The sequence below is a fragment of the Balaenoptera ricei genome, chromosome 7 (assembly GCF_028023285.1).
Source record: "Balaenoptera ricei isolate mBalRic1 chromosome 7, mBalRic1.hap2, whole genome shotgun sequence".
Taxonomy (NCBI): domain Eukaryota; kingdom Metazoa; phylum Chordata; class Mammalia; order Artiodactyla; family Balaenopteridae; genus Balaenoptera; species Balaenoptera ricei.
Window position 1 is genome coordinate 121846926 of NC_082645.1, and position 12083 is coordinate 121859008.

At 45.8% G+C, this 12083-nt stretch overlaps 1 protein-coding gene across 2 annotated transcripts in view; it reads right to left on the bottom strand.

Annotated features, from left to right (window-relative positions):
* The window catches only part of THAP4 (THAP domain containing 4), a 41909-nt gene that overhangs the window by 29112 nt on the left and 714 nt on the right, over positions 1-12083 (bottom strand). For both annotated transcript variants that reach the window (XM_059929179.1, XM_059929180.1), the window contains exon 2: positions 9310-10496. In XM_059929179.1, the coding sequence (XP_059785162.1) occupies positions 9310-10496 (1187 nt within the window). The remainder of the gene's footprint in view (positions 1-9309; positions 10497-12083) is intronic.

Below are 12083 nucleotides of genomic sequence, written 5' to 3' on the forward strand. Positions count from 1 at the left end.
GAGCAAAGGCAATACAACGGAGAAAGAACAGTCTATTCAACAAATGGTGCTGGAACTGGATGACTGGACTGAAAAAAGCATCTAGACACAGACCTCACACCTTTTACAAAAATTAACTCAGGATGGATCACAGGCCTCGATGTAAAACGTTAAAGTGCAAAACTCCTTAAAGAGACACAGGAAAAAATCTACGTGACCTTACTTGGCAATGAGTTTTTAGATACAACACCAAAAGCACAATCCATGTAAGAAAAAAACTGATAAGGACTTTATTAAACTTAAAAATTTCTGTTTTGCAAGATGCTGTTAAGAGAATAAAATAAAAAGAGAATAAAAAGACAAGCTACAGACTGGGAGGCTATATTAGCCAACCCCTACCAACCCCTCCGACGCCCCCCACCCTGCCTAAAAGCTGCACTCGTCACCTTCCCTGCCTCCTTCTTTGGATCCTAGTTTTAGAAAAATTCATGTTCCTAACCCATGTTTGGTTTTTTCCTACCATTTCTATCCCATATATTTTCATATATTTAACTTTATTACATAAAGAAGTAAAACAAAAAAGGACTTGTACCCAAAATACACAAAGAACTCTTAAAACAATAATAAAACAACCTAATTTAAAAATAGGAGAACCATCTTTGAAAAGATGAACAAATTCAACAAACCTCTAGCTAGATGCACGAAGAAAAAAAGAGAGAAGACTCAAATTACTAAAAATAGAAATGAAAGTAGGGACACTACTACTAATTCTACAGAACTAAAAAGGACTATGAAAGGACTATGGACAATTGCATGCCAACAAACCGGATAACCTAGATGAAATGGACAAATTCCTAGAAACACAAAACCTACTAAGACTAAATCACAAACAAATAGAAAAGCTGAATACACCTACAACTAGTAAGGAGATTGAATCAGTAATCAAAAACCTCCTGACAAAGATGAGCCCTGGACCTGATGGCTTCACTGGTGAATTCTACTGAACATTTTAAGAAGAACTAACAACAATCCTTCTCAAACGTTTCCAAAAAAATTGAAGAGGAGGAAACATTTCTAACTCATTGTATTGAGGCCTGAATAACCTTGATACCAATGCCAGACAAAGATACTCCAAGGAAAGAAAACTACAGGCCAATATTCCTTCTGAATACTGATGCAAAAATCCTCAACAAAATACTAGCAAACTGAAGTTAGCATCATATTAAAGAATTACATACTGTGACAACGTGGGATTTATTCCTGGAATGCAAGCATAGTTCAACATACAAATATCGATCAGTGTAATATGCCACACCAACAAAATGAAGGGAAAAGAACACATGATCATCTCGATGCAGAAAAAGCATTTGACAAAATTCAAAACTCTTCCATGACAAAAACACTCAACAAAATAGGGATAGAAGAAAACTACCTCAACACTATAAAAGCCATATATGAAAAGCCCATAGCAAACATAATAATCAGTGATGAAAGACTGAAGCTTTTCCTCGAAGATCAGGAACAAGGCAAGGCTGCCCACCTCACCTCTTCTATTCAACATAGTACTCGAAGTTCTAGCCAGAGCAATTAGGCAAGAAAAAGAAATAAAAGGAATCCAAATTGGAAAGTAAGAAGTAAAATTATCTGAGATAGCACGACCTCATATGTAGAAAATCCTAAACACTGCACAAAAAAGCTATTAGATTATAGGTCATATAACTCAATATCAAAAAACAAACAACCCGATCCAAAAATAGGCAGAATACCTAAAAAGACATTTCTCCAAAGAAGACATACAAATGGCCAACAGGCACATGAAAAGGTGCTCAACACTGCTAATTATTAGAGAAATGCAAATCAAAACCACGATGAAGTATCACCTCACACCGGTCAGAATGGTCATCAACAAAAAGTCTGCAAATAATAAATGCTGGAGACTGTGGGGAGAAAAGGGAACCCTCCTACACTGTCGGTGGGAATGTATATTGGTGTAGCCACAATGGAAAACAATATGGAGGTTCCTTAAAAAACTAAAAATAGAGCAACCATAGGATCCAGCAATCCCACTCCTTGGCATATATCTGGAAAAGATGAAAACTCTAATTCAAAAGGATACATGCACCCCAATGTTCCTAGCAGCCCTATTTACAATAGCCAAGACATGGAAACAACCCAAGTACCCATCAGCAGACAAATGGTTTAAAAAGAAATGTGGTATATATGTACACAATGGAATATTACTTGTCCATAAAAAAGAATGAAATACTGCCATTTGCAGCAACATGGATGGACCTAGAAAATAACATAATAAGTCAGACAGAGAAAGACAAACATTACGTGATATTACTTATGTGTGGAATCTAAAAAATAATAGAAATGAATCTATATATAAAATAGAAACAGACTCACAGACATAGAAAGCTAACTTCTGGTTATCAAAGGGGAAAGGGAGGGGAGGAGGGATAAATTAGGACTATGGGATTAACAGATATATGCTACTACATATAAAATAAATAAGCAAGAAGGATTTACTGTATAGCACAGGGAACTATATTCAATATCCTGTAACAACCTATAATGGAAAATAATCTGGAAAAAAAAAAGACTGAATCACTTTGCTGTATACCTGAAACTAACACAATATTGTAAATCAGCTATACTTCAATTAAAAACAAAACAAAACAAAACATCAATAAACCCATGGTGATTCATGGTGAGCCAGCTAAGGTAATTTGGTAATCCTTTAGGAAAAAAAAAAAAAAGCTGTTGGATCTAATAAATGAATTCATCAAATTAGCAAGATACAAAGTCAACACACAAACACCAGTTGCATTTCTATACACAAACCATGAACATGAACAATCTGAAAAGGAGATTACAGAAACAATCCCATTTATAATAGCATCAAAAAGAATAAAATACTTTGAAATTAACTTAACCACGGAGGTGAAAGACCTGTACAATGAAAACTACAAAACACTTCAGAAGGCAATTAAAGAAAACATAAATTAATGGACACACATCCCATACTCATGCAGTGTAAGGCTTAATATTGTTAAACGTCAATATTAACCAAAGCAATCTACAGATTCGGTGCTCTCTCTCTCAAAATCCCAATGTTTTTTGCAGAAATAAAAAAAACCATCCTAAAATTCATATGGAATCTCAAAGGACTGAGAATAGCCAAAACAATCCTGAAAAAAAACAAAACTGGAGAACTCACATTTCCTGATTTCAAAACTTACTACAGTAATTCAAAACAGTGTGATATTGGCATGAAGACGTATATAAACCAGCGGAACAGAAGAGAGAAGCCAGAAATAAACCCCCACATATATGGTCAAATGATTTTTGACAAGAGTGCTAAGACCATTCGGTGGAGAAAGGACAGTGTTTTCAACAAACGGTCCTGGGAAAGCTGGACATCCACGTGCCAAAGAATGAAGGTGGGCTCTAACTGGTCCGGTATATGGTTATCTAACACCATATGTAAAAACTAACTCAAAATGGATGAAGGACCTAAACGTAAGACCTAAAGTAATAAAACTCTTAGAAGAAAACATAGGATGAAAGCTTCACGACACTGGACTTGACAATGATTTCTTGGATATGACAACAAAGGTACAGGTAACAAAAGAAAAAATAGACAAACTGGAGTTTAAGAAAATTGCTATAATTTGTATATCAAAAGGCAATATTCACACGATAAAAAGGCAACCTACAGAATGGGAGAAAATATTTGCAAATCATATTTCTGATAAGAGATCAATACCTAGACTATATAGAGAACTCCTAAAACTAAACAACAAAAAAACCCAAATAACCTGATTGAAAAATGGGCAAAGGACTTGAACAGACATTTCTCCAAAGAAGATATACAAATGGCCAATAAACACATGAAAAGATGTTCAACGTGACTAATCATTAGAGAGATGCAAATGAAAACCACAGTGAGATATCACCCCACACCCATGAGGATGGCTATTATCAAAAACACAGAAAACAAGTGCTGGTAAGGATGCAGAGAAACGGCAACTCTTGTGCGCTGTCGGCAGGCATGTAACGTGGTGTATTCATTATGGAAAATAGTACGGAAGTTCCTCAAAAAATTAAACACAGAACTACCATATGAACCAGCAATCCCACTTCTGGGTATACACCTGAAAGAATTGAAAGTCAGGTCTTGAAAAGTCACTTGTACACCCACATCCATAGCAGCATTATTCGCAAGAGCCAGTGGGTGGAAGCAACCCAAATGTCCATTGATGGATGAGTGGCTAAACAAAATGTGGTCCATCCACACAACGGAAGAAAATTCTGCAGTATGCTACAACATGGATGCACTTTGTGGGCACCAGGCTAATTAAACAGCTAATCACAGACGGACAAATACTGTACCATGTCACTTACATGAGTCAAAATCATGGAGACAGAAAGTAGAATGGTGGCTGGCAATGGCTAGGCGAGGGGAGAGGAAGGGATATTGTTTAGCTGGTATAGAGTTTCAGATTTACATGAGTTATGGGGATGGGTGGTGGTGACGGCTGCTCAACAACGTGAATGTATTTAATGCCACTGGACTGCACACTGACAAACTGTTAAGAAGATAAATTTTTTGTTATTTGTACTTTAACTCAATATAAGAAAAGGAACAACAACAAAAAAGAAATGAACTATCAAGCCATAAAACGACAGAGGAACCCTAAATATATACTAAGTGAAAGAAGCCACCCTGAAAAGGCTGCATGCTCTGGTTCATAGCAACCAGACATCCCAATCACACGACAGCCTAGAAAAGGCAAAACTACAGAAACAGTCTAAAGATCAGTGACTGCCAAGGATTGGGAGGAAAGGCATGAACAGTGGACGGAGAGGTTTTTAGGGCAGTGAAAATACTCTATGATATTGTAATGAGGATACATGTGCTTATGTATCTGTCAAAATCCAAGTATAAGGCGTCCTGCGGGCTGACCTGCCCAAGCATCTCCAGGGGCGCACAGACCCTGGCCGGGACTCAGACGCGTGCAGTGGTCGCCTTCCTCCCCAGGCCTTCAGTGGGGAGGCCGGTGCTCCTGTGTTTGTGTTTGTTTGAAAGATTCCTCTTTTTGTCCCTTTCCCAGCCGTGTTTTTCTTGCCCAGCAATGATTCATCTTCAATGGTTTGAAATCACAAAATTTCTACCCACCGAATCTTTTACTTCATTCTACTGAGTTGGTCTTAAATAAAATCCTCTTGAGATTTGTATCTTTGAAAGATATTCTTTCTTGTTAACAATGGTTTGTCAGTGGACGAAAAAAATCCAAGTATAAGACAGCGAACCTGAATGTAAACTGTGGACTTAGTTAATAACAACGTATGTATATGGGTTCATAACTTGTAATGAACGAACCACACTAACACAAGTGGAAATGCAAGATGTTAGTAGCAGGGGCAACTGTGGGGGAATTTCCTGTACTATCTGCTGAATTTTTCTGTAAATCTCAAACTTTCCTAAAAAAAACCTCTATTAATCAGAAAATAATCAATGGAAGGTAGGGAGTAGGTAGAAATATAGATGAAATAAGAATATCAGAATACTGATAAATGTTGAAGCTAAGGGGTAGGTACAAGGGAGTTATTATACTTTTCTGCTTAATTTGTACATGTTCAAGATTTCCACAATAAAAAGCTTTTAAAACTCCAGATTAGCTCAAGAACTGTCTGTATAATGAATAAAAGAGCGGGAAGAAAACTGAGATATTTTTGGAGCAAGTATTAAATTAAAACTGAGGGCATGGCTGAATCACACTTGATAGTGGACATCCTTGTCATATCAGGGACATTCACAGGTCAGTGAGCAAGGCGGGAATGGCACGGGCAGGGAAGGACGGAGAGGGGATGAACATGGAAAGATGTTCATCCTCACTGGTTCACAGAAAGGCCAGCAACGCGGCCTGGTGCAGCATGATGCCTGGACTCAGCACGGGCTCGGGGACAGAGCGCCCCATCCTGTGGGAATGCCACTCAGCACCAGCTTTCTGGAGGGCAAACTTCCCAGAGCCCGGAACCTGCAGGCCCACTGGCCGGGCTTCTCTGCTTCAGGGACTCTGTCCAAAAAAATGGGACTGGCTGAAGGTCATGGACTGAATAAACAAGTGTACAGTCCCTTCAACACACCCTATAAAACCACCAGAAGGTTCCTTCACCGATGAACGAAGTCATAAGCACACCGGGAACGGTCAAGGGAGCAGACGCCAAGGAGAGCCGCAGGCGGTGACCGTGGCGCTGAGCGGGGCCCTGGGTGGCCTCTCTCCCTCCCGCCCCTCCCACTGCCCCGGCCCAGCTCCTCCTGCAGCCTCTCCCTGCACCCCAGGGAGCCCGGGAGCAGAGGTGCAGCACCCCCCCCCGCCCCTCCTCAGGGCCCAGCGCGCTCCCCTCCGTCCTCACGGCTCTCCCTGCCCATCTGGGCCCCAGCAGACACCTGCTCCCTCGTCCCCATCCGACACACAAAACCTCCCTGTGGAGCCGTGCTCCCCTCTGGCTACTGCCCACTGTCCCCACAGCTCAACCTCTTAAAGTGCCTGGTCCCCAGCCACCCTCACCGGCCCCTCCCTTCACCGGCTCTACACCCAGCTCCATTCCCACCACTCCACGGAGACTGTGGTCACCAGTGACCCCATGTGGCCGAGTCAGCCATCCTTTCTCCATTCTGATCAGAGCTGCTGCAGCCCAGCAAAGCACCCCCCTTTCTACAACACCTTTTTCCCCCGCCTCTGCAGGCACACACATGCAACCTCAAGAGGCTGGGTGCTGGCTTTCTGGCATCAGCACCTATGAAGCATCTCAAACTGGATTCCTCTCAAAATTTCTCTGTCATTTGAGCTCCCCCCAAATCATTAACTATTTCCCCAAAAGAGGGAAAAATTGGTAACAATAAATCATGGTGAATAAAGTAACCAATACCACGTGTACGTGCATCTACTGGGGAGATGAGGATACAGAGCTCAGATCAGAGACGACCTGCACTGGGGGAGGGGGCACAGGAGCCGATCAACTCAAGCATTTACAGAAAGACAGGATGAAGGCTGACAGACACCCATCAGAATAGAAAGAGAAGCAATGAGAAAGCCTAACAAATTAAAAAATAAAATTAAGAGGCAGGCCCAAGTTTCAATTTATCAATAATCCCAGTTGTAAATGGATTAAATTACTTTATATATATATATATATATATATATATATATATATATATATATAAAGGCTCTCAGATTGAGCTAAAATATAGCTACAAAATAAAGGGATATAAAAAGGTTGAAAATAAGGAGACAAGTAAAACTTTAAATGGGACAAAATAGGCTTTTCTGTTTGGTAACACGCAGGCATACTCACGTATCTAATAACACGGTCTATAAATACAGTTAAACTGAACATTCAAGAAGCAATGGCACCTCAGGAATCACAGTGACAGACCTACCTCACCTCTTAAAAATCAACAGATCAGTGGATACAATAAGTTTGGAAACAGATCAGTTGACCAATAAAATAAGCTAGATCCAGCCTCAGCCCGACAGAACAATGTAACCAATCGATGGACAGGACACATTCTTCTCAAGCTGTAAGGAAACAGTCACAAACACAGAGCGTACTGAGCCACAATGAAACCTCAGAAGATTCTATAAAGCATGTATCTTTAAGTCACTGAACCTTAACAATAACACAAAAAATTAACTCCCTTCCCCCAATCCATCCACTTGAAAACCACAACACCCTCCTAAACAACTCAAGTTAGAGAGAATCAAGACTGAAATTACAAACTCTTTAGAAACTAAGGGCAAGGAGAGCGACAGGAGGCGGGTCTGTGGCGCAGAGCCAAAGGGACAGAAGGAGGGATCCAGCCTCCACTCCAGGTACCGGGAAACATTAACTGTCCCCGAAGACGTTATGCACTTCCCTCCAGGAGCCAGAACAGCTATAAAACCCAAGAAAGCAAAAAGAAGTCAGGAAGAAGGAAGCAGAAACAACAACGGAGACCTGATCAATGCAGGCTGTTTGGAAAGACCTGCAATAGTGACAAACTTTGGGGCGTCTGACCAAGAGGAGCAGAAAAAGGTACCAAGAAGTAATACCAGGTACGAGAAACTACAAAAAACACTCTGAAGTAACAGGAGGATGTAGCGTGTAACTCTGACCAGTACATCGGGATGGCTTTGGGCTGTGCTTTTGTTTTTGGTTGTGCTGATGGCTGTTGACCCGGGGGGTCCAGGAAGCCCTGAACAGCCTGTCACACACTGGAGCCTTCTCTCACCTGCAGTGTTAGTTACAACCTGGAAGACAAACGCTGATGCAGACTAAACGCACGACGTGGTAGGAAAATGGTTTCCACCTTTATACACGTAACAGGCAAAAGATACTAACCTCAGAACTGATTCTACAAGAAATAAATAGTAGACTAGGAGGAAAAGCAGAAACATAAGCAGTAATGTGTGAAATATATATCCAACCTATTTGTATAATAGACACAAAAACGTGTAAGTGAAAGCATAAAAAAATATGGACTTCCCTGGTGGTCCGGTGGCTAAGACTCCACGCTCCCAATGCAGGAGACTTGGGTTCGATCCCTGGTCAGGGAACTAGATCCCGCAGGCATGCCGCAACTAAAAGTTGGCATGCTGCAACTAAGAAGCCCGCATGCCACAACTAAAGATCCCACGTGCCGCAACTAAGACCCGACGCAGCCAAATAAATAAATATATTTTTTAAAAAGCATTAAAAAAAGTCTAAGATTACACACTAAATTTTAACGGCAACCAGGAATAAAAGTGGGGAGGTGAGTGGGAAAGGAGAATTTTCACCACTTCTTAGCCGATATATTTCTGCAGTGTTCTTACGAGAGAACATACTCTACTCGAATAGGTGTTTAAAATTTTTAAAAAGTTATTATTAACGTTCAAAGTGCTTTAACGTCAGGATATTCATCACAACCCAACTGGAAAGAACCTCCTCGTGATTTTAAGAGTCTCCTGCGATCTTTCTAATGGCTCACCGCGTCTGTCTAAGCTTACGTTTCAACCCTAACTCGTCAGCAATTTCTGTCTGCGGGAGGTCTGCGACAGGAAGGGACCCCGGTGGGGCGGAGGACCAGCCGTCCAGGCCCCACCACCGTGGTTCTGGGTCTCCCACCCCTCCTTGCTCACCGGCTAAAGCTCCCAGCTACAGCCACCTCCCGAGTGCCCTGGAGCCCAGCCGGCGAGGCGAGCTCGCCAGCCTGGCTCCCCTCTCGGGAGGCACCGCGCGGCGCAGGCCCCGCGCTCGCGAACCCCAGCCGTGCGGGCGCCAGGCCCGGGTACTGACCGCGGCCGGGGGCCAGCAGGCTGCTCAGGTGGGGGACGCTCAGCCGCCGCAGCCGGTCCAGCTTCTCCCGCAGCTCGCGCACCTGGCTGTCCGAGCGGCTGACCCTCTGGCGCAGGGCCCTCAGCTCGCCGTTCTTCTTCTCCACCTGCTCCTGCAGGCAGCACACCTGGCTCTTGCTCTGGCGGGAGGAGAAGCAGTAGGAGTGCAGCGAGTCGATGAGCTTGCAGGCCCCCGACGCCGACAGGATGACCTCGTTGATGGACATGGGGCTGGCGTCGCTGTGCTCGCTCTGCACGGCCTCGGCCGCCGGCTTCGGGGTCACGTCGGTCGGAGGCGCCGAGGGGCCCTGCGTGGGCTTCTGCGGCGTGGCCGTGAGCGATGAGCTCGCCGTGGGGGGCGCGCGTGGCGGGCTCTGCGCCGGCCCCTTGTCGGGCCCCGGGCTGCTCCCGCTGCAGCCGGGCTCGGCGTCTCTCTTCGGCCTCTTGCGGTCCACGGGCTCCCGGGGGACGGCCGGCCTCTCGCGGGCGTGCTTGGAAGAGAAACTGTAGGAATGAAGCGAGCCGATGAACTTGCAGGCCCCGGACCCCGGGGGGGTAAAGTCATCCACGGAAATGCCGCTCCTGTCCACCAGGTCCCCGTCCGGGGAGGTGGCGTTCTCGTCGCCGGCATCCACAGCACAAGCGTTGGCTTCTCCCCGGCTGCCGGACGCGGTGGCGGAGGCCGGACCGGCATCTGCGTGTCCTTCCAGAGGCTGTCGGGCCCGCTGCGGACCGGCGGCCTCCCGGGTGGCCCTGGCTGCGGTTCTGCCCTGTGACGCGCCCCGCTTCAGCTTGCGGGACTCGGACTTGGCCATCAGGCTTTCACTCGAGGACGACGACGACGACCCTGCAGCTGCCTTCCCGTCGGCAATGTCACTTGCATGTGCCCTCAGACCCCCCGAGGCCTTCCTGGCGTCCTTTCTCCGGGGGCGGCCATGGCCTCCGGGCCCCCTTTTCTTCTCAGCCAGGTGGAAGATGGACGGCACGGCCGTGGGCTTGAGCAGGCGGTGTTGATCCTCCAGTCTCTTGGAGAAGCTATCTTTGGTGAAATGTTCACTACAGAGGAAAGAATACTTAGTGGGCGTCCAGTTATCCCTCTGAACAGCCTTCAACCACTGGATCAGACGTTTTGAGTCCTTTAGGGGGAATCTGCAAGACAAATGACAAATTAGAAAAAAATAATTAAGTGCCTCCCCCTACTACTATCAACTATAAAAGCAGAACAAGTGTATTTGCAAACACCCAAACCTGTGCTGACTTTACCCATTTAAAAACTTAACAAAGAACTAAGGAATACCTTCTACTTGCAACTTATTACTGAAATAGAAAGATGAAAGACGCACTGTCTGCCCTTAAGAAGCTTACAGTCCGTAGGGTGGATAAAGAGTGAAGGTGAATACCTCCTCCCAGGCTGTGATAAATGCCCTGCAGGGATACAGAGTCCTTGGAGAGACAGCACCAGATGGCATCACGACAGCGGGAAACGCTTCAGGAAGCCCTGGAAATAGTTCCTAGAAGCTCATAGCTGGCCAACCCTCCTGGTGTGCCTGGGATACAGGACTTGGGGTGCTCAAAGGAAGATGGTTGCCCCTCCCCCCACCCCATTTAGAAGTCAAGCCAAGCGTCAGACAGCAGAGATGGGAGCAAGAGGCCAGGAGAGCGTCCCAGACACCCCCACGTGCCCCAGCTGCGGCTCGAGGAGCCGAGGACACGAGACCAGCTCGCAGAGCAGGCGAGACTCAACAGCCACGGCTCTGCGGCTCCCTCTGAAAAGCAACCAGTCCCTGGCAGATACTGAAAAAGACAGTTAATGATCATTTTTTTTCTCATTCAGGCAAGATGTCTACTTAGAAAACTCTGGCGAAACTACACATACGAGGGTGGGAGTGGGGCGGCCATTCCGGAGGGCTGTTCTGCTGCACTTGAGGTCACCTAAGCCACCTGCCGCTGCTGGGGATCAGGACCGCGGGGACACCAACTCCTCACGAAGCTCCAAGCAGCAGGACCCTCTAAATTTCCTCACTGCTTTGGGAGCCCGTTACCTGAAGCTCCCCTCCACCCCCAGTTCCCACGTCCTCGGCCATTATGAATGCCAACAGCAGCCTTCTCTGCAATGCTTTGCCTCCGTTTTCAAATACAGTAACAAAACTAAGGGCTCTGAAGGAAACTCAAGTAAGCATGCTGGCTGACCGCTGAAACAACCTGCTGTTACTATCTTGATAGGTTGTAACGACTGAGGACTTAACGCAAACCACCATGAACTTTCAGTAAGACTACACAACAAATGTCCTCCAGGTTTTCAAAACTTGAACACCATCCCGCAATATCAAAAGGAAAACAGAAAAGTATCCGGGAGGAGGTTTTTAAGGTGGAGTTTCTTCTGCTCACGGTTCTGGTACCTCCAGCGTGGAAGTCGTAGAAAAGGACTCGCTGTAACGGGCTGAATTCCAGAGCCTTCACGAAGCAGGCCAGGCCAGAGAGAAGGCCAGTCCCTGCCCTGCCTCGGGCCGGTTTCCGTGGGCGCCCACGGAACGGAGCCCTCCACGGCTCGCAGCTAAGCCCCGGCGAGGAGCGGGCTGGGCCGGCCCCACGCTGGATGCTGCCAGGGACCTCCCGGGACTCACCTCCGCGCGGCAGGGCTACCTTCCCCGAGGCCGACCGCGAGGCCCCTTCTAGGACACAGCGTCTGGAGCGCGTGTTAATCCATGAGGCACATTTGCTCGGCCACATCTCTGA